The sequence below is a fragment of the Bufo bufo genome, chromosome 7 (genome assembly GCF_905171765.1).
Source record: "Bufo bufo chromosome 7, aBufBuf1.1, whole genome shotgun sequence".
NCBI classification, from domain to species: domain Eukaryota; kingdom Metazoa; phylum Chordata; class Amphibia; order Anura; family Bufonidae; genus Bufo; species Bufo bufo.
Genome location: NC_053395.1, coordinates 163,058,701 through 163,085,762, shown reverse-complemented (window position 1 = coordinate 163,085,762; position 27,062 = coordinate 163,058,701). Strand labels below are relative to the sequence as shown.

Here is a 27,062-nt window from a genome sequence, read left to right as displayed (position 1 = left end):
ATATGTCCCCCAGAGCCAGTGCCATCAGCCCCAAGCCTTATGTGGCATTTGCCATCATGTGCCATATGTCCCCCAGAGCCAGTGCCATCATCCCCAAGCCCCATGTGGCATTTGCAATCATGTGCCATATGTCCCGCAGAGCCAGTGCCATCAGCCCCATGTGGCATTTGCCATCATCTGCCATATGTCCCCCAGAGCCAGTGCCATCAGCCCCAAGCCCCATGGCCATCCTTTGCAAATAGATCCCCCCCCCGATCCTCCAGCCCCCCCCCCCCCAGAAGAATCGCTATACTTACCTTTCCTGCAGGGTGCTCGGCGAGTCGGCAGTCCGCAGGTGTCGCGCCTTCTTCCCAGCGTGCATTGCAGGACCTGACGTCACACACAGCGTCAGCCAGCGGGCTGACGCTGTGTGCACGCCAGGCCCTGGCCACTCCAGTACAGCGCGGTGCGGAGTTGGGAGCCGGAGCGGTGAGAAGCTTCTTCAATTCACTACTGCTCTGTGGTCATATTGTGGTCCGGCGATATATGCGATATGGACAAAATCTGTATCGTTGCACAGATTCATATCGTGCCTATCGCATATTGCATATATCGCCCACCCCTACTTTTAGGTTTTGGTTGCCATTTTAAACCATTTGCGATCATTTTAGCTGAGCAGCCTATCATTTTCTGCACTTCTTTATATGTTTTCCCCTCTCCAATCAACTTTTTAATCAAGGTACTCTGTTCTTCTGAACAATGTCTGGAACGACCCATTTTCCTCAGAATTCCAGAGAGAAATGCACTGTAACCAGTATGTACAACATTTGCTGCCTTCCTTCCTTAAATAAGGGCAATAATTGCCACCTGTTTTTTAAAGAATGAATGACCTCACTCATTGAACTCCACACTGCTATTATTTTGAACATGCCCTTTTCAATTAGTGATTCAATTACAGAGAATCAGCAGCATGCATGTCTTGACTGTTGGGTCTGTTGGATTTCTATTACTCTACTACACCTGCTAGTAAATTATTTGCCATGTAGAAATATCATTTCTACCAAAAACAGTGATTGATCAGGTTAGTGATGTCTGACTGCTATTATTTTGAACACAACTGTACATACATATATACGTCCTTCTTTATATATACTGTAGATCTACAGAGCTGTATGAGGGCTAATTTTTTTTTTCATTTTTAGGCGGACTTGAGCATACGATCATTAGATTACTTCTCCCATTGAATACATTCTATGCAATTAGGCGGTCCTGGTGACAAGTGGGGGGTGGCAGCGGCAGGGCAGTGGGAGATGAGCATTGTGGAAGTGCTTATCTCTATATTCATCTGTTTTGATGTTTCAGGGGCACTATGGGGCACTTCTTACTGGCACATTATTGGGGGGCACTATTGGGGCATTTATGGGGCACTTCTTACTGGCACATAATTGGGGGCATAATGGGGGCATCTATGGGGCACTTATTTCTGGCACATTATTGGGGGTCACTATGGGGGCATGTATTGAGGGCACAAAGAATGGGTATTTTATATGGGGGGCACTATGGGGAAGGGGTGAGAGGAACAATAAGGGGGCATCTAGGGGAACTTCTTACTGGCACATTATTGGGGGTCACTATGGGGGCATCTACTGAGGGAACAAAGAAGGAGTATTTTACATGGGGGCACTATGGGAAAGGGGAGAGAGGAACACTATGGGGGCATCTACTGAGGCCACAAAGAAGGGGTATTTTATATGGGGGGCTCTGTATAGTGGAATTTAATACTGGGACACATTGCGAGAGGTACTATAGGTAAGGGAGGAGAGGAGCACTATAGGTGCATCTATAGGAGGCACTAAGAAGGGATATTTTATACTGGCAAATTATTGGGAGACACTGAGGGCATCTACTGTGGCACTATATAGGGGCATTTTATACTGGTACATTATGGGGGGCACTATGAGTAAGGGGGAGAGTAGCAATATGGGGGCATCTACTGGGGGCACTTTATAAGGGTATTTTATACTGGCACATTATGGGGGAACTATGGGGAAGGGGGGAGTAGAGCACTATTGGGGCATTGACTTTGGGGCATTATTTAGGGGTATTTTATACTGGCACACATTATAGATGCACTATGGGGACATTAGATCAACTGGGGGCATTAAAAAAGGGCATTTATTGTACTGGCACACATTAGGGGATATTTTTCTACTGTCACATTATAAGGAGAAGTATTACTATTGGGGGGCATTGTGGTGGGCTTTATTACTACTGGGCGACTATGGGGAACATGATTACTAGTATGGGCACTATGAGAGCATTATTACTTCTGGGGCACAGTGTGGACATGTTGGGGACACTGTAGGAGCACTATTACTACCAAGTGTGCTCAAGCAGACAACTATTACTATTAATGGGGCGTTGGGGAGAACTATTACTGTGGAGCCACCCTGGCACAGTATCAGCTTAGCACAGTTATGTTTACACTATTGGTGTCAGGGACACTATTTGCTGGGTGCAGTTATTTTAAGACACTGTGTGCCAATAATTATTGAAGGGCACTATCTGCCTGGTACCAGTATTTTCAGGGGGTTTATCTGTTTCTGCAGTATAATATTGGGGAGCACAGCGGCACACTGTTGGGGGTGGTAGGAGGATTTGTCCAGAAGATGGGAGGATGATGGAAAAGTAGTAAACTAATATTTTTATTTTGTCAAACGAGACGAGAGATGGGTGAAAAATCATCATGGTGGTCTGGTCTGAAAGGAGAGAACGAGGAAAGAACATCTACATCAGATGAGACATCACTGGATGTAAGAGGTATGTAGTGCTGTATTTCCCTTTATGTTTTGTAGTGATATACGTAATGTTAGGAGGGAAGGGGTTAGGTTGAGAATTTGGTATGGGGGGGGGGGGCGCTGTTTTAATTTTCGCTAGGTGCACCCCTGATTCTATGGAGCCCTGCCACAGGGGTAGCGTTAGATCTTTCAGAGGGACTGAGGCTACCACAAGGAACATACAGCTTCCCTGATTGTTTTGCGGTGGAGCCGTCTTGGTCCCAGGAGTTCAGTGCTTCCAGGAAAAACTGCCTCAGATGTCGTGGGCATAATCGACCATGGCATATGAGGGGTTAAATGTCTGTCATCGACATTATCGCCATTCACGGACATTAGCCCTGGGTGTGTGCTGTTTAAAGAAGTTCGGTGGCTATGGCACCCACTGTGCTCTGGAGAGGGTGCCATTTTTAAGCAACTTTAAAGAGTGGATTCAAGATGCTAAACTCAGTTTTGTGTGGCTATCATTTGTAGCACATTTTCCAATTGTTACACAATGTTTGATAAGTTTGATGCATCTTTAAAGGTCACACTTCTCTCTTGAGATTTTACTCCAGTTTTTCTTCCACTATTTTGCTGGAGTAAGATTGTAGCATTTTTTGTGACTTAGTAAATGTCATAGTTGATGAATCTGCCTTCACTTAGCAAGACAGGCTAACTACTCCTACTTTCCCACACACTTTTCAAAACTGGATTGAGTGGTGTAAAAAAAATGTAAAATGTCACAATATTTTTGCTGAAATAAGCCCCGAAGTAACAAAGCCCTACCTTGAGACATTTTTATGGCATGGTTATGGAGTGTAGGGCTTGATACATTTCCTTCAAAGTCTTTTGTGATTAAATAGAAATGATTAGCCCTGATTTACTAATCCTATAGATGAAGGAAACTTACACAGGCTGTCTAGACCTGCACCAGATTTATTACAGGGGCTCAGGCTGGATGATAAACGTGGTGCAGGCATAGACACTTTTTTTGATGTTATTCTAAATATTTGTTCGCTCACTTTGAGACAGCATCGTGGAGCAAAATGGCTCATCTTAGTCCCCAACTCTTTTTCATTAAGCTCTGCCTCCTTTCCGCTAAGCCTTGTGCCCTTGTCTTGCATGTCAGAAAAATGTGTAGAAATTTTAGATGAACCAAACAGTGGCACTTTTAGAAAGATTTTTTGGCGCAGACGCAGAAACATTAGTAAATCTAGGCAACTGTGTTTTTATTTAGTGCATTTATATGAATCCACATATGCTTCTTCTTTTTCAGTAGTGATAACAATTTATTTTTCCTTTGTCATTCCTCCCCGAGGAGACCCATGACATAGGAAAAAAAAAAAAGTGACCAGTAAAGTGAGATAGGTGACAAATTATCATTGAAAACATGAAATGTTAGGATACGGCAGGGGCGTTGCTAGGATCTCAAGAGATCCGGGGCCCAAGCCCCAATGAATATGGCCCAGTTCTCTAAGTCGCCTCCCCCCACACACCGCATTTTGCTGTACTTGCTATACAGCAGCACATACCTGTCACATCCAGTGCCTCCAGGTGACGTCTCCTCCGATGTACGGGAAGATCTTCTCTGTAATTATCTTCTCCGTACAACTTCTTTCAGCCGTACCTTGTCTCTGCAGAGTGTGACACACAGACATCTTAGCTTCCTCACATTTTTATCATAATCTCTTAACCTAAAGTTTCCACAGTGTTATCCTGCTGCTCGCTGTGCTCCCCGTGCTCCCCAATTCTGTCCTGAAGAAAAATTACTGCCCTCATAGTAATAGTGCTCCTTATAGTCCCACCAATAGTAATTCCCATCTAGAATGCCCTCATTAGTAATACTGCCCCCTACAGTGCCCCCAACAATGATAATGCTATCCAAGAATCCTCCCCTTAGTAAGACTGCCCCTATAGTGCCCCCAACCATGATAACCCTCCCCAAGAGTGCCCACATTAGTAGAAGAGCCCTCCAGTATTAATAATACCCTCACAGTGCCCCCAGTAGAAATAAGGCCCCCCTATTGTTCCCCCAGTGGTAATAAAGCTCTATACAGACCCATCAGTAGTAATAATGCCCCCCATAGTGCTCTTAGTGGAAATAAGGCGGATCTATAAGTCCCTCCTATAGAGCCACCAGTAGTAAGAACGCCTATAATGTCCCCTAGATTTATAATACCCCTACAGTGCCCCCAGTATTTATACTGCTCACTACTGTTATAATGCTCACCCTGAAGTGCCCCCAGTATTTATAATGCCTTATTCAGTGCCCCCTGCAGTTATATTCCTCCCTCCCCTCCACTATACAGTCCCATGTAAATAACATCACACCATCTCTCCAGCCCCCTCCAATATACAGTCCTATGTAAATAACATCACTCCCCTCTCTTCAGCCCCTCCAATATATAGTCCCATGTAAATAACATTATTTCACTCCCTCCGCCATAGAGTCACATGTAAATAACATCACACCATCTCTCCAGCCCCCTCCAATATACAGTCCCATGTAAATAATAGCCCTCTGTATCTACAGCCCCCTCCAAAATACAGTCCCATGTAAATTACATCACCTCCTCCCCAGCCACCTTCAACATACAGTCCCAAGTAAATAATTTCACCCCCTCCCCAGTCGCCTCTATCATGCAATCCCATGTAAATATCACCCTGTCAACATTCAGTCCGATTAATTAACATCGCCTCAACATTCAGTTCCATGTAAATAACATCCCTGCCTCACCCAGTCCCCTGTGATATACAGTCCTATGTAAATAACATCACTCCCTCCCACAGTCGCCTCCAACATACAGTCCCATATAAATAACATCACCCTGTCCCAGCCCCCTCCAACATTCAGTCCCATGTAAATAACATCACTGCCTCCCACTGCTGCTATCAGCATACAGTCCCATGTAAATAACATCACTCCCTCCTACAGCCAGCATCAACATACAGTCCCATGTAAATAACATGAACCACTCCCCAGCCACCTCCAACACACAGTTCCATATAAATAACATCCCTCCCTTCAGCCCTAACATACAGTCCCAGTTAAATAACCTCCAGCATTGCTCTGCCTCTCCCTTCACTTACTTCTCCTCATGTAGCAGACTTCACCACAGCTTCTTTCCCCAGGTCTTCTCCTCTTCACTGCTGTCCTCTCCTGCACTGGTCACATGATGGTGACATCATCACAGGTCCTTCTCAACCACTGCCTGTTTTACTGGTCACATGACCTGTGATGTCTTCACAGGTCCTTCAGCTCTTCCAATGCATTAGATTAAATTGCATTGTCGTCCTGAGGAAGGCAGTTGTATCTAGCTGGCAGGCAGGCAGGACATTCGGGGCCTGGGACAAAACATCAGGGGCCCAGGCCCCAAATGTTTTAACATAGCAACGCCCCTGGGGTACGGCCACACAGTCAGGTTTCTGCATGTAGTTTTGGAAGTCAAAACCAGGAATTAATAAAAAAATAAAAAAAATAAAAAAAAGAGAAGAAGTTGTATCTGTCCTTTTATACTTTCTCTCCTTTGTTATTCACTCCTTATTTTGGCTTCCAATATTGGTTCAGGAAACCTGAACGTGTGGTCGTACCCTTGTAAGCAAACATTAAGCATGTATTTATACTGCACCTTTTTTCAGTCTGTATAAGAAACTGTTCTGCTTTTTTCGCATCCTTCTCCATGAATACCTCATACATACAAATTGACTGGATAAATCCAATAATTTCAGAAATGGACATCTGAATTGTGACCGGTATATCCGTGATCCTGTAAGAAAAAAAATGTGCTTGCAATATTAAAAATAAAACTGAATGGTAAGAAATTTTTAAAAATAGAACAAACACAATGTTTCCCTTCAGCAGATTTACAACTAATTAATTACCCTTTAAGTGTGCCATAGCATGCTTGGGAATTGGTTTTAGAAATTTAAGGTATTGAAAATTATTTTCATTCATTTGAATGAGATAGAAAGCACATGGATTTCTGCAAGCCCCGTTCGGGTGAATGGAACTGATTTTCAGTCATGGAAATTTCTGCAACAAAGTCTGCAGCGTGTGAAGGCACCCCAAGTGTATGGCAACATGCAGTCTAAATACTACAGATAAAGATATGTGCTTGCATTATAGTTTTTTAAGTAAAAATAAAAATGGATAACAATAAATATCTTTTTAAATATTACATAATACAATATTTCTCATCAGCAAATTTATAAGTAATTAATTATGCTTTAAGGGTACAACCACATGTAGAAATAGCCGGACTGGGGGCGTAGCCTGGGGGGAGGCTATAATGATGGGGGGTTGGTTTAGCGAGCCCCGGGGGGATTGGGGTTGGCTAGTTTAAGTTGGGGGGTGGAACTGCAGGGGTTAAGTAGCCAGGGCTGGAGGAGAGTGGTGGCCATTTTGGGGTACAGACTGAACTGACCTGACGCGTGCACCGAGATGGAGGTGGACGCCATGATTGCGGAGCTAAGGACGGCGGTGGCGAGTAGAGGACTGGGCTGGCTTCAGGAGCAGGTCCAGCAGCTGCTGAGAGGGGCGGCTGAGGCACCTGTTTCGCCTCAGCCTTCATTGTCACGGCCTCGGCGGGTCCGGCCGCCTCAGTCCACAGTTGTCCTCCCCTCGGGCTCAGCGCCGCAGACAGAGCCCTGCAAAGGACCCTTCACGCCGGCAGGCCGCAGGTACAGCTTCTGCTTGTGGGTCCAGGCCTGGGAGGAATCCGGCCAGCAGGTGGAGCCCTCGAGCAGGCCTTGGAAGGTCTGTCCAGCTGTGTACCAGCGCCCTCCAGTGTTCAGGACCAGGTACAGCGGGCCTTGTCCAGGAGATGAATGTGGATGAGGCCCCTCGGCAGGAGCAAGTGTCTGGGGACCACGGGGCAGCTGCGGACCAGAGCAGCAGGCCCTCGGCGAGGTTGCAGCAAGACCCTCCAGGCTCCGCCTTCTCTGGGGCGTCGAGTGAAGACCGTGGATGTCACGTCTCTGGTCCCAGCTGGACCAGGGGACCGTCGGGGGATCGTTTGTCATCGGTTTCATCGCTGAGGGAGGAACGTCTGGAGTCAGGATCTTCGGCTGATGGGATCACAGCTCCCAGGCAGCCAGGTGAGGCGCTCTGGGGACCTTTAGTGCAGTTAATTGCTAGTTCTCCTGGGGGGGCGGCAGGGGGGCCCCAAGGGGAGTTGGGTAGGGGGTTGGGGGGTTTGGCGGGGTTGCTGGCTGGTTGGGGTGCGGGAGGGTCGTCTCCGTTACCGGCTTGGGGGGCAGTTCTGGTGTTTTCGGGGGGGGTAGGTCAGTCCGTGTTTGGTCCGCAAAGTGCCACGGCGTCAGTGCAGATGCAGGCGGGTAGTTCGGAGCAGGAGGATAGGATGCGGCTGGATGACAAGGCGAGGGGGGAGGTATACGTTTGCTTTGAGGGGCCGTTGGGGGCCCATTTGAGGCAAGAAGTTAGGGAAAAAATTTGGCGAGGGGAGTATGTGGAGATTTTTTCCTTGCTCCCCTTGGAGAAATTTAACCTGGATAAGGCTAGGAAGGATGAGGGTAAAAAGGAGGAAGAGGAGAAGCGTCGGTACCGGTTAATACCGCGCACGTTCCCTAATTGGTTACAGGCGTTTGCGATATTTGCCAGCGTAGTAGGGGAGAAGGCGCCAGAGTGCTGCTCTGCGCTGTTTTGCTATCTGGACTCCATTGGGGAAGCGTATCGTGTTTATGGGGGACTGACGTGGCTGCGCTACGATGAACAATTTAGGCAGCGTAAGGCCGTGCGCCCGAGTATTAGATGGGACCACAAAGATATAGCTTTGTGGTTGAAGGTGACGGCGCCGGTTAGGTCAGCCCAGTCCTTTCGGGGGGAGTCGGGAGCTCAGTCGTTTCGGGGTGAGTCGGGAGTCGGAGGGCAGTCGGCCTTTGCAGCAGCGTCAGCTAAGGGACTGTGTTTCCTATTTAATGAAGGGGGGTGCAAGTTCGGGGCTAAGTGCAAGTTCAAGCACGAGTGCTCCAGCTGTGGGGGGTCCCATGGAGCCACACGGTGCTTCAGGGGGGTTAGGCAGAGGGGAGGCGAGGGTACTAGCAAAGGGAGTGACGCCGGTTCGTCTGGAAAGGATGGAACCGTTCCTCGCTAGGTACCCGGACGTAAAGGCCGCGGAACTGTTGCGGGAGGGTTTCGTCTGGGGGTTTCGTATCCCTTTTGTTCTGGCGGGTCCGGTGTTGATCAGAAAAAATTTGCGGTCGGCTAGGGAGCACCCAGGCGTAGTCGCTGAGAAGCTGGAGAAGGAGGTGAGATTGGGTAGGATGGATGGGCCTTTTTCGGAGCCAACGCTAGAGAATTTGCGCCTGTCGCCTCTGGGGGTGGTTCCGAAGAAGGAGGCGAATAAATTTTGCCTCATTCATCATTTATCCTTCCCAAAGGGATCGTCGGTCAACGACGGTATTTATCCAGCGTTATGTTCGGTGGTCTATACCTCGTTTGACGCGGCAGTGCAGTGGGTTAAACAGTTCGGGAGGGGGCCTTTGATGGCGAAGACAGACATCAAGGCCGCGTTCAGGTTGTTGCCGGTTAATCCGGATAGCCTGCATTTGTTGGGGTGTTTTTGGGATGGGGGGGTTCTTCGTTGATCGTTTGTCACTACCAGAGCTTTGAGACGTTCTCACAGCTCTGTTTCTCCACCCCTGTGATGATGTCACTACTAGAGCTTGGAGGAGTTCTCACTGCTCTGTTTCTCCGCCCCTGTGATGAGGTTTTTACTTTCTGTTTCCTTCCTCCCAGCTGTTCCTCCTGCGTTTGATTTCCCTGCCTTTAAATCACCCCTCCTCATTTGTAGGGTGTGGATTATATTTCTCATTTGAGTTGTAGCTCTTGCTTGAGTATCTTCACTTGTAAGCTATCATTTCACTGGACCTGTGTTCTGCTGCAGCAAGTACTCCGGATATTGCCAGCTGTCTTTGGATCCGTCTTCTCTGCTGCTGCAGCTCCTTCAGCTAAGTGTGCAGACATTGTAGTGTATCTGTTTATTTTCTGACTGGATCTGAGGCGAACACGGTTCTCTCCATATACTGAGCAGGGCACCGGTGGCCGTGCCCCTTCCACTATTGTAGGGGTTACAGTGGTCATCAGTCTTAGGTACGCGGGCATGCCTCGTTCCACCATTTGGATCCGGGCATGTGCTTTAGCAGCATAGGGAGAGCTTTGAGGGTCTGACAGGGGTCACCCTTTATCCTCCCTAGTTTGGGTCCGGTCAGTAGCTCTATTTACTGTGTATGCTCTTGTTGCTCACATACAGCCGTGACATTATAATCCACCAAAACCGTCCTTTTTGACATGGATCCGCTTTCTGGCCTGGTTGACCGCATGCAGGGTCTTTCTTTGGAGGTAGCGGATCTCCGTCAATCTATGACTCAGCTTCAAGCATTGGGCTCTGCTCCGGCCCATGGAGTCTGTTGCGAGCCAAAGGTCTCACTTCCGGAAACGTTCTCCGGGGGCAGTGAGAATTTTGTTCGCTTCAGAGAGGCATGCAAACTCCATTTTTGCTTGTGTCCCCACTCCTCTGGTAATGAGGAGCAGAGGGTGAGGATTGTCATCTCCCTGCTCAGGGGTAATGCTCAGACTTGGGCTTTTTCGCTGCCATCAGGGGATCCCTCCCTTCGATCCGTGGAAAGATTTTTTGTGGCCCTGGGGCAGATATATGATGACCCGGATCGTGTTGCTCTGGCCGAATCTAACTTACGTTTTTTATGCCAGAACAAACTGTCTGCGGAGCTTTATTGTTCTGAATTTCGGAGATGGGCAGCTGATTCAGGTTGGAATGATGCTGCACTCCGGAGTCAGTTCTGTCATGGTCTCTCAGAGAGATTGAAAGATGCGTTTGCTTTCCATGAGAGACCAACGTCCTTAGAGTCTGCCATGTCATTGGCGGTACGCCTTGACAGGCGTCTAAGAGAAAGAAACGAGACCTCTCTGTCCAGCCATTGTCAGTCTAGGGGCAGTGGTGCGGACTCATTCAGTGTGCAGGGGCCTCATCCTGTCTCGCTCCCCTCTGAGGAGGAGCCCATGCAACTAGGTCGACTTGCCCCGATAAAAGAGGATTTAGTCCTCAGAGTATGGTGTGTTTTTGTTGTGGGGGCATAGGTCACTTGGCAAATGTTTGTCCGTCTAGGAGATTCTTGAACTGTACTAAGAGAGATAATAAGAGAAAAACCTCAAAAGGTAAATCATCAAATTCCGCTTCATCTGCTACTTTGGGCAAAGTTGATGTAGGAATTGATGCTTTTCCTCTGACCTGCAGTTCCCATTTTCTCCTGTCTGCCAGGGTGGCGCTAGAGAGCAAAGTCATTTCTTGTGAGATTTTTGTCGATAGTGGAGCGGTCGTCAATCTTATTGACACTCAATTTGTAGCCATGCATGGTTTGCAGGTTTGCACATTAGAAAAGGATATACCTGTTTTTGCTATTGACTCTGCTCCACTCTCACAGAGATCTCTGAAGAATCTAACTTACGTTTTTTATGCCAGAACAAACTGTCTGCGGAGCTTTATTGTTCTGAATTTCGGAGATGGGCAGCTGATTCAGGTTGGAATGATGCTGCACTCCGGAGTCAGTTCTGTCATGGTCTCTCAGAGAGATTGAAAGATGCGTTTGCTTTCCATGAGAGACCAACGTCCTTAGAGTCTGCCATGTCATTGGCGGTACGCCTTGACAGGCGTCTAAGAGAAAGAAACGAGACCTCTCTGTCCAGCCATTGTCAGTCTAGGGGCAGTGGTGCGGACTCATTCAGTGTGCAGGGGCCTCATCCTGTCTCGCTCCCCTCTGAGGAGGAGCCCATGCAGCTAGGTCGACTTGCCCCGATAAAAGAGGATTTAGTCCTCAGAGTATGGTGTGTTTTTGTTGTGGGGGGCATAGGTCACTTGGCAAATGTTTGTCCGTCTAGGAGATTCTTGAACTGTACTAAGAGAGATAATAAGAGAAAAACCTCAAAAGGTAAATCATCAAATTCCGCTTCATCTGCTACTTTGGGCAAAGTTGATGTAGGAATTGATGCTTTTCCTCTGACCTGCAGTTCCCATTTTCTCCTGTCTGCCAGGGTGGCGCTAGAGAGCAAAGTCATTTCTTGTGAGATTTTTGTCGATAGTGGAGCGGTCGTCAATCTTATTGACACTCAATTTGTAGCCATGCATGGTTTGCAGGTTTGCACATTAGAAAAGGATATACCTGTTTTTGCTATTGACTCTGCTCCACTCTCACAGAGATCTCTGAAGGGCATTGTTCACAATATCCGGCTAGCTGTAGGTGACACTCATGTGGAGGATATATCTTGTTTTGTCCTTAACGGATTGCCTTCTCCTCTAGTTTTGGGGTTACCCTGGCTCACTAGACATAACCCCACTATTGATTGGCAAGGAAGGCAAATAAATGAGTGGAGTGACTTTTGTAGAGAGAATTGTCTCACAGCGACTTTTGCAGAGGTGTCTACTAAAACTGTGCCATCATTTCTCTCTGATTTCTCGGACGTGTTTTCCGAGAGCGGTGTTCAGGAGCTACCTCCTCACCGGGAGTTTGACTGTCCCATTAACCTCATTCCCGGCGCCAAGCTGCCAAAAGCACGCCTCTACAATCTCTCACAACCGGAAAGAATCGCAATGCGAACCTATATCTCCGAGAGTCTCGATAAGGGGCATATTCGTCCCTCAAAATCACCTGTTGCCGCGGGTTTTTTTTTTGTTAAATAAAAAGGTGGCTCTCTGAGACCTTGCCTAGATTTTAGGGAGCTGAACCGTATCACGATTCGCGATCCCTATCCCCTTCCTCTGATCCCGGACCTCTTCAACCAAATTGTTGGGGCCAAGGTTTTTTCCAAATTGGATTTGAGAGGCGCGTACAACCTGGTCAGGGTCAGAGAGGGGGATGAATGGAAAACGACCTTTAATACCCCTAACGGGCATTTCGAGAATCTCGTTATGCCTTTCGGCCTGATGAATGCTCCGGCCGTCTTTCAGCATTTTGTTAATAGTATTTTCTAACATTTAATGGGGAAATTTGTATTGGTGTATCTTGATGATATTTTGATTTTTTCCCCTGATGTTCAGACCCATCAGGATCATCTTTTTCAGGTTCTGCAGATTCTGCGGGAAAATAAATTGTACGCCAAGCTGGAGAAATGTCTTTTTATGGTATCGGAGATTCAATTTCTGGGTTTTCTCCTCTCTGCTTCTGGTTTTCACATGGATCCGGAGAAGGTCCGTGCTGTACTTGAGTGGGAGCTTCCTGAGAATCAGAAGGCATTGATGCGCTTTCTGGGTTTTGCAAACTATTACAGAAAGTTCATTTTGAATTATTCCTCTGTTGTCAAACCCCTCACTGACATGACAAAAAAGGGGGCGGATTTTTCCTCTTGGTCGGAGGAGGCGCTTGCAGCTTTTTCTAAGATTAAAGAGAGTTTTGCGTCTGCTCCCATCTTGGTGCATCCCGATGTTTCCTTACCTTTTATTGTTGAGGTGGATGCTTCCGAGGTGGGTGTGGGTGCGGTTTTGTCCCAGGGCCCTTCTCCTGCCAAATGGCGACCCTGTGCCTTTTTCTCTAAAAAACTCTCCCCGGCAGAGAAAAACTATGATGTGGGAGATAGGGAGTTGTTGGCCATCAAGTTGGCTTTTGAGGAATGGCGCCATTGGTTGGAGGGGGCCAGGCACCCTATCACCGTTTTTACCGACCATAAGAACCTGGCATACTTGGAGTCGGCCAGGCGTATGAATCCGAGACAGGCCAGATGGTCTCTGTTCTTCTCCAGATTCAATTTTGTCGTTACATTCCGCCCTGGGATCAAAAATGTGAAGGCTGATGCTCTCTCTCGCTGTTTTCCGGGAGGAGGAAACTCCGAGGACGCGGGTCCCATTTTGGCGGAGGGGGTAGTTGTTTCTGCTCTATATTCTGATTTGGAGGCCGAGGTCCAGGCTGCCCAGACTGAGGCACCTGCCCGTTGTCCTTCTGGGAAGTTGTTTGTGCCTCCTGAGCTACGTCACAAACTCTTCAAGGAGCATCATGATACTGTTCTTGCTGGTCACCCCGGGAGTAGAGCCACGGTAGATCTCATTGCTCGGAGATTTTGGTGGCCGGCTCTTCGTAAGTCGGTGGAGGGTTTTGTGGCTGCTTGTGAGACGTGCGCTCGCGTTAAAGTCCCTCGTTCACGGCCTTCAGGTTCCCTTCTCCCGTTACCCATACCTTCCCGTCCTTGGACACACCTGTCCATGGACTTTATCACGGATCTTCCTCGTTCCTCAGGGAAGTCGGTGATCCTGGTGGTGGTGGACCGTTTTAGCAAGATGGCTCATTTCGTACCTTTCCCTGGTTTACCCAATGCTAAAACGTTGGCGCAAGCTTTTGTCGACCATATTGTTAAATTGCATGGCATTCCCTCTGATATTGTTTCCGATAGAGGCACGCAGTTTGTGTCCAGGTTCTGGAAGGCTTTCTGTTCTCGCCTGGGGGTTCGGCTGTCCTTCTCTTCTGCTTTTCACCCGCAGTCGAATGGTCAGACTGAGCGCCTCAATCAGAATCTGGAGACATATTTGCGCTGTTTTGTGGCAGAGAACCAGGAGGATTGGTGTTCATTTCTCCCTCTTGCTGAGTTTGCTCTGAACAACCGTCGTCAGGAATCTTCTGATAACTCACCATTCTTTGGTGCATATGGGTTCCATCCGCAGTTTGGGACATTCTCGGGAGGGGCTCTTTCTGGTTTACCTGAGGAGGAGAGATTTTCCTCGTCTTTGTCTACCATTTGGCAAAAGATTCAGAGTAATCTTAGAAAGATGAGTGAGAAGTATAAGCGTGTGGCTGATAAGAGACGTGTGCCTGGTCCGGTCCTGAATGTGGGTGATCTGGTGTGGTTGTCTACAAGAAATATTAAACTGAAGGTTCCCTCCTGGAAATTGGGTCCCAAGTTTATTGGGCCTTATAAAATCTTGTCAGTCATCAATCCTGTTGCCTTCCGTCTTGATCTTCCACGGGTTTGGAAGATACATAATGTATTTCACAGATCTCTCTTAAAACCATATGTCCAGCCCACGGTACCCTCCTCTTTGCCTCCTCCTCTTTGCCTCCGATTTTGGTTGATGGCAATCTGGAGTTTGAGGTTTCCAGAATTGTGGACTCTCGCATTGTCCGCGGTTCTCTTCAGTACCTCGTTCATTGGAAGGGTTATGGTCCTGAGGAGAGGATGTGGGTTCCGGTGTCGGACATTAAAGCCACTCGCCTCATCAGGGCATTTCATAGGGCTCATCCTGAGAAGGCGGGTCCTGGGTGTCCGGAGTCCACCCGTAGAGGGGGGGGTACTGTCACTACCAGAGCTTTGAGACGTTCTCACAGCTCTGTTTCTCCACCCCTGTGATGATGTCACTACTAGAGCTTGGAGGAGTTCTCACTGCTCTGTTTCTCCGCCCCTGTGATGAGGTTTTTACTTTCTGTTTCCTTCCTCCCAGCTGTTCCTCCTGCGTTTGATTTCCCTGCCTTTAAATCACCCCTCCTCATTTGTAGGGTGTGGATTATATTTCTCATTTGAGTTGTAGCTCTTGCTTGAGTATCTTCACTTGTAAGCTATCATTTCACTGGACCTGTGTTCTGCTGCAGCAAGTACTCCGGATATTGCCAGCTGTCTTTGGATCCGTCTTCTCTGCTGCTGCAGCTCCTTCAGCTAAGTGTGCAGACATTGTAGTGTATCTGTTTATTTTCTGACTGGATCTGAGGCGAACACGGTTCTCTCCATATACTGAGCAGGGCACCGGTGGCCGTGCCCCTTCCACTATTGTAGGGGTTACAGTGGTCATCAGTCTTAGGTACGCGGGCATGCCTCGTTCCACCATTTGGATCCGGGCATGTGCTTTAGCAGCATAGGGAGAGCTTTGAGGGTCTGACAGGGGTCACCCTTTATCCTCCCTAGTTTGGGTCCGGTCAGTAGCTCTATTTACTGTGTATGCTCTTGTTGCTCACATACAGCCGTAACATCGTTGTTTACCGATGGGATGTTCGCTATCGTGTGCGTACTTTGAAAAGTTTAGCTCGTTTTTAGAGTGGGCGGTTAAGGACTCGGCTGGATGTGAATCTATCATTCACTATTTAGACGACTTTCTGTGTATTGGCCCCGCGGGTTCAAGGGTGTGTTCTTTATTGCTGCATTCACTGGAGGTGCTGTTCGCTGCGTTTGGTGTTCCCCTGGCGGTGGAAAAAACAGTGGGTTCCACGACGGAGTTGAGCTTCCTGGGCATAGTGATCGATTCGGAGCGCATGGAATGTAGACTGCCCCGGGAAAAGCTGGAGGATTTGGAAAGGGAGGTGGGGAGAGCGCAGCATTTAGCAAAACTTCAGCTGAAGGAGCTGCAGTCGCTCCTGGGTAAGCTCAATTTTGCTTGCCGTATAATGCCCATGGGGAGGATTTTTAGCAGGCGGTTGGCGGCTGCGACAGCGGGTGTAACGGCACCTCATCATTACATAAGGTTGGGGAGGAAGTTGAGGGAGGATTTACGGGTGTGGGCATCGTTTCTGAGTCAGTACAATGGCCGGGATATGTTTATGGGGGATGTTGTGGAGGCATTCGACTTTGACCTTTTTTCTGACGCGGTGGGGGGATGTGGCTATGGGGCGTAATGTTCGGGGCAGTGGTGTGCGGGGGTGTGGCCTGACACTTGGGTGAGTAGAGGTTGGGTGAGGGATTTGGCGCTGCTGGAACTTTTCCCCATAGTGGCAGCAGTCCTACTGTGGAAGGAAAAATTTAGGAATAAGAAGGTCCGTTTCCACTGTGATAACTTGGGAGTGGTGCAGGCAATTAACGGGTTGTCAGCCTCGTCACCTCGGGTGGTGCGGTTGTTACAGAGATTAGTTTTGGAGTGTTTGACCATCAATGCGTGGGTGGTGGCTGTGCACGTACCGGGGGTTGACAACTGTATTGCTGATGCTCTTTCTCGTTCTCAGTGGGAGCGTTTTCGCCAGCTGGCTCCAGAAGCGGAGGAGGATGGGCTGGATTGCCCGAGCTGCCTATGGGAACTCCTGGAGACAACGTAATCAGGCTCATCCAGTCTTCATTAGCTCCCGGTACGTGGGTGACGTATCACAGGGCATGGCAGTGTTGGGAGGATTGGAAGGCTAGATTGGGGATGGGGGACGAGGAGTCGGAGATATCGTTGTTGTTATTTATAGGTCAGTGTAGGGAGGACGGGTGGTCTGTTTCAAAGCTGAATGGTTATATGGCTGGGCTAGCTTTTGGTTTCAAGCTACGGAAGTTGACGGACGTCACCAAATTCTTCCTGGTGGTGAGGGCACTGAAGGGTTGGCGGCGTTGGCGGTCGGTTGAGGACAGTCGCAGGCCGGTGTCGTTTTCCCTGCTCCTGCAGTTGGGTGAGCAGTAGAAAAAGTTTGTGTTTCCTTATGGGAGTTGCGGTTGTTCAGGTTGGCTTTTGCGCTGGCGTTCTTTGGGGCTTTGCGGTTGGGGGAGCTGGTGAGTCCGTCAGTTAGTAGGGGAGGGGGGTTGATTTGGGATGACGTAGACCTTTTTGAAGATAGGGTGGAGTTCGTCATTAGGAGATCGAAAACGGATGTGGAAGGCAGGGGTCGCAGGGTTGTTCTATTCGAGGTCTTGGGTTGTTTGATGTGCCCGGTCCAGTGTATGCGGGAGTATGGGGCGGAAGGGCGAGGCTCAGTGTCTCCTCTTCTGGTGCACGCGGATGGGTCTTTCCTTTCACGCTTTAAGTTTACAGCAGTTTTTAGAAAGTGCCTGGGTCAGTTGGGCAGAGAAGTGGAGGGGTACTCGAGTCATTCGTTCAGAATTGGGGCGGCGACGGAGGCAGCGCGGTGGGGTTTGGGGCAGGAGGTGATTAAGCGCATAGGGAGGTGGGAATCGGTCCGGTTTCGTTCATATATCCGTCCAGAAAGATTGTAGCACGGAGTGTGTTAACTTTGCATGTGGAATGCGTTTTGCTATTGTTTTTTCGTTTCTGTCATTACAGGTTCTGAGCCGGCTTTAGTTTGGATCTTAGGCCATTCATACGTTTTTTGGGGAGCCATCCGGGCAGCGGTTCGGCCGGATGGTCAACAGTTAGGGTTGGAACGGTCTACAGCTGTGGTAAGATGGCTGGGTCGGCGGGGAATGATGTGGGGAGGCGTAATGGCGGAGGTGCACAGGTTTGTTAGATTGGATAGGGCCCCAGATGTATTGGTCCTGCACGTGGGGGGCAATGATTTGGGGGCACGGCCGCTAAGGGAGTTGGTAAAAGATATCAAGTTCGATCTCCTTAGGTTGTGGTCTCTGTTTCCGAGCCTTGTGACTGTGTGGTCTGACATAGTCCCCCGGAAGGTGTGGAGGGGTGCGCGTTCGGTGGAGGGAGTAAACAAGGCAAGGGTGAAGGTTAACCGGGCCATAGGCCGGTTCATGGCAAGGAATGGGGCAGTGGCTGTGAGGCATGTGGACCTGGAGCAGGGTGTCGGGGGGTTTTGGCGAGCGGATGGGGTACATTTAAACGCTGTAGGGTTGGATATGTGGTGCTTGGCCTTGCAGGATGGTATCGAGACGGCGCTGCGTATGTGGAGGGACGCCCGGGGCTTAAGGGGTCAAGCCTGTGCGTTTGTGGCGGTGGGAGGTCCTTGAAGTTGGTGAGATTCTTAAGGATGAGGATGGGAGGGCTCCACGGTTGGGGCTGGACTCCCATAGTTGGTGGTCGGTTGTAGATAATTTTGGGGGCTGGGCCGTCAGGGGTGCCTCCGAGCTGGCGTTTAACGGCTGGTGGCAAGGCGGCTCAACCTGGTAATAAACTTTGGCTGTTTGCGGCTTCCAGGACCTCCCCCGTTGGGATTCAGGAATATGTTACAGTTTGGGATTAAAAGGTTATTTATTATATGTATTTATGTAATAAAATGGCTGCTGTGGCCAATTTAATCCAAACTAGGTGTCAGTGTTTTATTGGGAGCAGGCCGAGCCCGGGGTAAGGGCTGGGCCGGGGTGGGGTGGGGAGTGGCTTGGGATGGTAGTGGGTAAAAGGGGAGCGAGCGGGGTATAACCAATACCCCCGTCAAGAAATAGCCGGACTGGGGGCATAGCCTGGGGGGAGGCTAGCATGACGGGGGGTTGGTTTAGCGAGCCCCGGGGGGATTGGGGTTGGCTAGTTTAAGTTGGGGGGTGGAACTGGAGGGGTTAAGTAGCCAGGGCTGGAGGAGAGTGGTGGCCATTTTGGGGTACAGACTGAACTCCCGCCCGCCCACCCTTCTTTTCTTTCTTTTAGGAGTATCCGATGCCGGGTATGGAATTGGAAGAAGCGGTGGGTGACGGTGGGGGGGGGCGGGCTACAATTGTCACGGCGGCTGTGGCGGTGGGAGGTCCTTGAAGTTGGTGAGATTCTAAAGGATGAGGATGGGAGGGCTCCACGGTTGGGGCTGGACTCCCATAGTTGGTGGTCGGTTGTGGATAATTTTGGGGGCTGGGCCATCAGGGGTGCCTCCGAGCTGGCGTTTAACGGCTGGTGGCAAGGCGGCTCAACCTGGTAATAAACTTCGGCTGTTTGGGGCTTCCAGGACCTCCCCCGTTGGGATTCAGGAATATGTTACAGTTTGGGATTAAAAGGTTATTTATTATATGTATTTATGTAATAAAATGGTTGCTGTGGCCAATTTAATCCAAGCCAGGTGTCAGTGTTTTATTGGGAGCGGGCCGAGCCCGGGGTAAGGGCTGGGCCGGGGTGGGGTGGGGATTGGCTTGGGATGGTAATGGGTAAAAGGGGAGCGAGCGGGGTATAACCAATACCCCCCGTCATGTATAAATACTGTGGATTTTCTGCAGCAGATTTTCATTCAGAAAAACCACAACATTTGAAGAACAAGCAAAGTAGCTGACATTTCAGATCTCTCATCCACGTACTGCTGAGAAACCCCACAGCGCAAACTGACGTCTACTGCATGGACTGGTAAAAAATACAAATCTGAGGGGTCAGCTGTAGCATTTGAAGATTACAAAGGGCTTAATAAAATCTGTAAAAAGGAGATAAAATTAGCAAAAATACAAAACAAACACCAGGTAGCAAAAGAGAGCAAAGCAAATCCCAAAAAATTCTTTAAATATATGAATGCTAAAAAACCTAGGTCTGAGCAGGTAAGTCCACTAAATAATGGTAAAGGGGGTTAGTCACTAAAGATAAGGAAAAGGCAGAGTTACTAAATGGGTTTTTAGCTTTGTATATATAAAAGAAGAGAAAGGAGCTGATATCTATGGCGCAAGGGCTGTTAGTACATCCAGTGATATACTCAATTGGCTAACTGTAGATATGGTCCAAGAGAAGTTAAATAGGGTAAATGTGAACATGGCTCCGGGTAGTGCTTAACTCCTTAAGGACACAGCATAATTTCACCTTAAGGACCAGGCCATTTTTTGCAAATCTGACCAGTGTCAATTGAAGTGGTGATAACTTTAAAACGCTTTGACTTATCCAGGCCATTCTGAGATAGTTTTTTTGTCACATATTGTACTTCATGACACTGGTAAAATGAAGTCCAAAAAATTAATTTTTATTTATAAAAAAAATACCAAATTTACCAAAAATTTGTAAAAGAAATTGCAAATTTCCAAGTTTCAATTTCTCTACTTCTATAATACATAGTAATACCTCCAAAAATTGTTATTACTTTACATTCCCAATATGTCTACTTCATGTTTGGATCATTTTGGGAATGATATTTTATTTTTTTGGGATGTTACAAGGCTTAGAAGTTTAGAAGCAAATCTTGAAATTTTTCTGAAATTTTCAAAAACCCAATTTTTAGGGACCAGTTCAGGTCTGAAGTCACTTTGTGAGGCTTACATAATAGAAACCACCCAAAAATGACCCAATTCTAGAAACTACACCCCTCAAGGTATTCAAAACTGATTTTACAAACGTCGTTAACCCTTTCCACAAGAATTAATGGAAAATAGAGATATAATTTCAAAATTTCACTTTTTTGGCAGATTTTCCATTTTAATATTTTTTTTCCAAATACAAAGCAAGGGTTAACAGCCAAACAAAACTCTATATTTATGGCCCTGATTCTGTCGTTTACAGAAACACCCCATATGTGGTTGTAAACTGCTGTACAGGCACACGGCAGGGCGCAGAAGGAATGGAATGCCAAACAGTTTTTGGAAGGCAGGTTTTGCTGGACTGTTTTTTTTGACACCATGTCCCATTTGAAGCCCCCCTGATGCACCCCTAGAGAAGAAACTCCATAAAAGTGACCCCATCTAAGAATCTACACCCCTCAAGGTATTCAAAAAAGATTTTACAAACGTCGTTAATAGAGTTTAGCGGACACCTGGATGTTCGGGTTCTACAGGTTCGGCCGAACTTCACAAAAAAGTTTGAGTTCGGGACCCGAACTTGACCCCGAACCCAAACCCCATTGAAGTCAATGAAGACCCGAACTTTTGAGCACTAAAATGGCTGTAAAAATGTCATGGAAAGGGCTAGAGGGCTGCAAATGGCATCAAAATATGGTTAAGAGCATGGCAAGTGCTCTGCAAACAAATGTGGATAACATAAAATATGTAAAAATAAAAAATATTAATCTTGATCTAGGAGGACAAGGTCCATATAGAGTAGGAGGTTTAGGAGGCGATGGATGTGGCGGTGTAGGTGGAAGTGGCGGTGGAGGAGGAGGAGGTTGCCTACACTGCATTTTGGTTTAAAATTTATTTTTATTTTTTTAAATTAGGGTACACCCCAAAACATTGGGAAATATAACCTGTTTAGTCATGCTAAACACACGTTCAGACAATACACTGGCTGCAGGGCAGGCCAGCACCTCCAAGGGGTAAAGGGCAAGCTCAGGCCATGTGCTCAATTTCGAGACCCAGAAGTTGCAGGGGCTGACCCCTGTCAGTCAGTTTGTGTAGGCGTGTGCATACTTACTGCCCCACCATGTCGCACGTCCCCGTGATGTTCACGATCCAATTTGATATCTACTCTATCAACTTTCGATGTTCTTTTATGCGCCTACCATTGTGATCACGGGTGGTGGGGAATCAGGGTTCCAGGCCGGAGAGGGAGCGTGAGAAAAAGAGACCAGATTTAAGGGAGATAAATTTATTTAAAAAAAATTGGGATCAAGCAGAAATGTGGGAAAAGCTATTCAGGCGCAAATGTGGGACAAATTACAGAAGCCCAAATGTGGGCCAAAAGAGTCAAGCGGAAATGTGGGAAAAGCTATTAAGGCGCAAATGTTGTACAAATTACAGAAGCCCAAATGTGGACCAAAAGAGCCAAGCGGAAATGTGGGAAAAGCTATTAAGGCGCAAATGTTGGGCAAAATAGTATAGCGGAAATGTGGGACAAATTATTGAAGTGCAAATGTGGTACAACTTGTTTAAGTTTAAGCATGGAATCAAAGGAGGTGGCGCGCATCAATTAAAGAAGCATTTCAGAAATGTTATTCCCTGTCACCTATGCAGAGCAGGGGTTTATTCACGTCTAAAATTGTATAATGTCAACCCAAGAATGTAACAGAAAAATTACAGAAATTTATTAACCTGTCTACTTGGTAGAGAGGGGTCTATGACAGAAAAAAAATTGTTTATTGTCACCCGAAAATGTAAAATAAAATTATTTAAATTTATTTAGCTGTCAACTAGGTAGAGATGGGGTATATTACACCCAAAAATTGGTGAATTTGACCCTTAAATGTAACTGACAAATGTTTTTTTTTTTTTTTTACCGGCCTACTAGGTATAGCTGTGGTACATCACACCCAAAAATTGGTGAATTTCACCAGAAAATGTAACAGACAAATTATTGAATTTTTTTCCCCTGTCTACTAGGTATAGCAGTGGTACATCACACCCAAAAATTGGTGAATTTCACCCGAAAATGTAACAGGCAAAATATTGAATTTTTTTACCTGTCTACTAGGTATAGCAGTGGTACATCACACCCAAAAATTATTGAATTTCAACTGAAAATGTAACTGACAATTTTTTTTATTTATTTAACCGGTCTACAAGGTATAGCAGTGGTACATCACACCCAAAAATTGGTGAAATTCACCCGAAAATGTAACAGACAAATTTTTTTTTTTTTTTTACCTGTCTACTAGGTATAGCAGTGGTACTATACACCCAAAAATTGGTGAATTTCAGCAGAAAATGTAACTGACAATTATATATTTTTTTTAACGGTCTACTAGGTATAGCAGTGGTATTTCACACCCAAAAATTGTTGAATTTCAACTGAAAATGTAACTGACAATTTTATTTATTTTTTCACCTATCTTCTAGGTATAGCAGTGGTACATCACACCCAAAAATTTGTGAATTTCACCCGAAAATGTGAATGACAATTTTTTTTTTTAACCTGTCTACTAGGTATAGCAGTGGTACTATACACCCAAAAATTTGTGAATTTCACCCGAAAATGTAACTGACAATTTTTTATTTTTATTTTTACCAGTCTACTAGGTATAGCAGTGGTACTATACACCCAAAAATTGGTGAATTTCACCAGAAAATGTAACTGACAATTTATTTTTATTTTTTTAACGGTCTACTAGGTATAGCAGTGGTACTATACACACAAAAAGTGGTGAATTTCACCATAAAATGTAAATGACAATTTTTTTTTTTAACCTTTCTACTAGGCATAGCAGTGGTACTATACACCCAAAAATTGGTGAATTTCACCAGAAAATGTAACTGACAAAGTAACATAGTAACATAGTAACATAGTACATAAGGCCGAAAAAAGACATTTGTCCATCCAGTTCGGCCTGCTATCCTGCAAGTTGATCCAGAGGAAGGCAAAAAAAAAACCTGGGAGGTAGAAGCCAATTTTCCCCACTTTAGGAGAATAAAAAATTCCTTCCCGACTCCGATCAGGCAATCAGAATAACTCCCTCGATCAACGACCCCTCTCTAGTAGCTATAGCCTGTAATATTATTACGCTCCAGAAATACATCCAGGCCCATCTTTAATTCCTTTATTGTACTCACCATCACCACCTCCTCAGGCAGAGAGTTCCATAGTCTCACTGCTCTTACCGTAAAGAATCCTTTTCTATGTTTGTGTACAAACCTTCTTTCCTCCAGACGCAGAGGATGTCCCCTCGTCACAGTCACAGTTCTGGGGATAAATAGATGATGGGATAGATCTCTGTACTGACCCCTGATATAGTTATACATATTAATTAGATCTCCCCTCAGTCGTCTTTTTTCTAAAGTGAATAACCCTAATTTTGATAATCTTTCAGGGTACTGTAGTTGCCCCATTCCAGTTATTACTTTAGTTGCCCTCCTCTGGACCCTCTCCAGCTCTGCTATGTCTGGCTTGTTTACAGGAGCCCAGAACTGTACACAGTACTCCATGTGTGGTCTGACTAGCGATTTGTAAAGTGGTAGGACTATGTTCTTATCACGGGCATCTTCTGATGCAACCCATTAGCTTATTGGCCTTGGCAGCAGCTGCCTGACACTGGTTTTTGCATCTTAGTTTGCTGTTTATTAAAATTCCTAGATCCTTTTCCATGTCAGTGTTACCGAGTGTTTTATCATTTAGAAACGGAAAATGCAAATGTGATCGCACACTACATCCAGCACTCTGCCCTCCATGCTGGATGAGACATTGGTTTATATTTTGGCCAAAGCATAGTAAGCCACTCACCGCGTCAAGGTCGTCTCAATTGAGTGGTCCCTAACTCTTATTCCTACCTGTTCATGGGCCATGACAGCCACATAAAATCCAGGGAATGTAGGTCAGCATGCAAGCCAAGTACACTTTGCTTGTAACCCCGTCCGGTGCCATTACAGCTTTCATCGGATCCAGGGATGCAAGTACCAACATGCATGCTGAACCCACCATATACTTCTCCTGGAGCCAGATGGCTAATGGTAGGTTCTGTATAAGCAGACTCAGTTTTATACTGACTTTAAAACCAGCCTCCAGGACAGATTGACTGGTCAGGTGTGCTTGACTCAAAGGAGATCGCCACGCCTCCAATATATGCTACAAAGAAAAAAAGGTGGGGGGTTGAGTCAGCACAACCTGCCTGCAGGTGCAGATCACTATGGCGAAATACATATACAAACGGAAAATGCAAATGTGATCGCACACTACATCCAGCACTCTGCCCTCCATGCTGGATGAGACATTGGTTTATATTTTGGCCAAAGCATAGTAAGCCACTCACCGCGTCAAGGTCGTCTCAATTGAGTGGTCCCTAACTCTTATTCCTACCTGTTCATGGGCCATGACAGCCACATAAAATCCAGGGAATGTAGGTCAGCATGCAAGCCAAGTACACTTTGCTTGTAACCCCGTCCGGTGCCATTACAGCTTTCATCGGATCCAGGGATGCAAGTACCAACATGCATGCTGAACCCACCATATACTTCTCCTGGAGCCAGATGGCTAATGGTAGGTTCTGTATAAGCAGACTCAGTTTTATACTGACTTTAAAACCAGCCTCCAGGACAGATTGACTGGTCAGGTGTGCTTGACTCAAAGGAGATCGCCACGCCTCCAATATATGCTACAAAGAAAAAAAGGTGGGGGGTTGAGTCAGCACAACCTGCCTGCAGGTGCAGATCACTATGGCGAAATACATATACAAACGGAAAATGCAAATGTGATCGCACACTACATCCAGCACTCTGCCCTCCATGCTGGATGAGACATTGGTTTATATTTTGGCCAAAGCATAGTAAGCCACTCACCGCGTCAAGGTCGTCTCAATTGAGTGGTCCCTAACTCTTATTCCTACCTGTTCATGGGCCATGACAGCCACATAAAATCCAGGGAATGTAGGTCAGCATGCAAGCCAAGTGTACTTGCATCCCTGGATCCGATGAAAGCTGTAATGGCACCGGACGGGGTTACAAGCAAAGTGTACTTGGCTTGCATGCTGACCTACATTCCCTGGATTTTATGTGGCTGTCATGGCCCATGAACAGGTAGGAATAAGAGTTAGGGACCACTCAATTGAGACGACCTTGACGCGGTGAGTGGCTTACTATGCTTTGGCCAAAATATAAACCAATGTCTCATCCAGCATGGAGGGCAGAGTGCTGGATGTAGTGTGCGATCACATTTGCATTTTCCGTTTGTATATGTATTTCGCCATAGTGATTTGCACCTGCAGGCAGGTTGTGCTGACTGAACCCCCCACCTGTTTTATCATTTAGTATGTACGGGTGACTTGCATTATTCCTTCCCATGTGCATAACTTTACATTTGTCAGTGTTAAACCTCATCTGCCACTTATATGCCCAAGCCTCCAATCTATTCAGATCCTTCTGTAGTAGTATACTGTCCTCTTCAGTGTAAATTACTTTACACAGTTTAGTGTCATCTGCGAAAATTTATATTTTACTATGCAAGCCTTCTACAAGATCATTAACCACCTCCGGACCGCTGTACGCACAGACGCGTCCTGGAGGTGGTTGATTGATTCCAAGTGGACGCGCCGGCGCGTCCTCTCGCGAGACGCGAGATTTCCTGTGAACGCGCGCGCTCACAGGAACGGAAGGTAAGAAGGTGGATCTCCAGCCTGCCAGCGGCGATCGGTCGCTGGCAGGCTGGAGATGTGATTTTTTTAACCCCTAACAGGTATATTAGACGCTGTTTTGATAACAGCGTCTAATATACCTGCTACCTGGTCCTCTGGTGGTCCCCTTTGTTTGGATCGACCACCAGAGGACACAGGTAGCTCAGTAATATGTTGCACCAAGCACCACACTACACTACACCCCCCCCCGTCACTTATTAACCCCTTATTCACCCTTGATCACCCCTGATCACCCCATATAGACTCCCTGATCACCCACCTGTGATTGATTACACCCCTGTCATTGATCACACCCCTGTAAAGCTCCATTCAGACGTCCGCATGATTTTTACGGATCCACTGATAGATGGATCGGATCCGCAAAACGCACACGGACGTCTGAATGGAGCCTTACAGGGGCATGATCAATGACTGTGGTGATCACCCCATATAGACTTCCTGATCACCCCCCTGTCATTGATCACACCCCTGTAAAGCTCCATTCAGACGTCCGCATGATTTTTATGGATCCACTGATAGATGGATCGGATCCGCAAAACGCACACGGACGTCTGAATGGAGCCTTACAGGGGCATGATCAATGACTGTGGTGATCACCCCATATAGACTCCCTGATCACCCTCCTGTCATTGATTACCCCCCTGTCATTGATCACACCCCTGTAAAGCTCCATTCAGACGTCCGCATGATTTTTACGGATCCACTGATAGATGGATCGGATCCGCAAAA

General features: G+C 47.0%; 1 protein-coding gene across 1 annotated transcript in view; it reads right to left on the bottom strand.

Annotated features, from left to right (window-relative positions):
- Positions 1–27,062, bottom strand: part of LOC121008178 (probable S-adenosylmethionine-dependent methyltransferase CRG1) — a 163,267-nt gene that overhangs the window by 52,431 nt on the left and 83,774 nt on the right. The window contains exon 5 of the mRNA XM_040440572.1: positions 6,425–6,562. Within this exon, the coding sequence (XP_040296506.1) occupies positions 6,425–6,562 (138 nt within the window). The remainder of the gene's footprint in view (positions 1–6,424; positions 6,563–27,062) is intronic.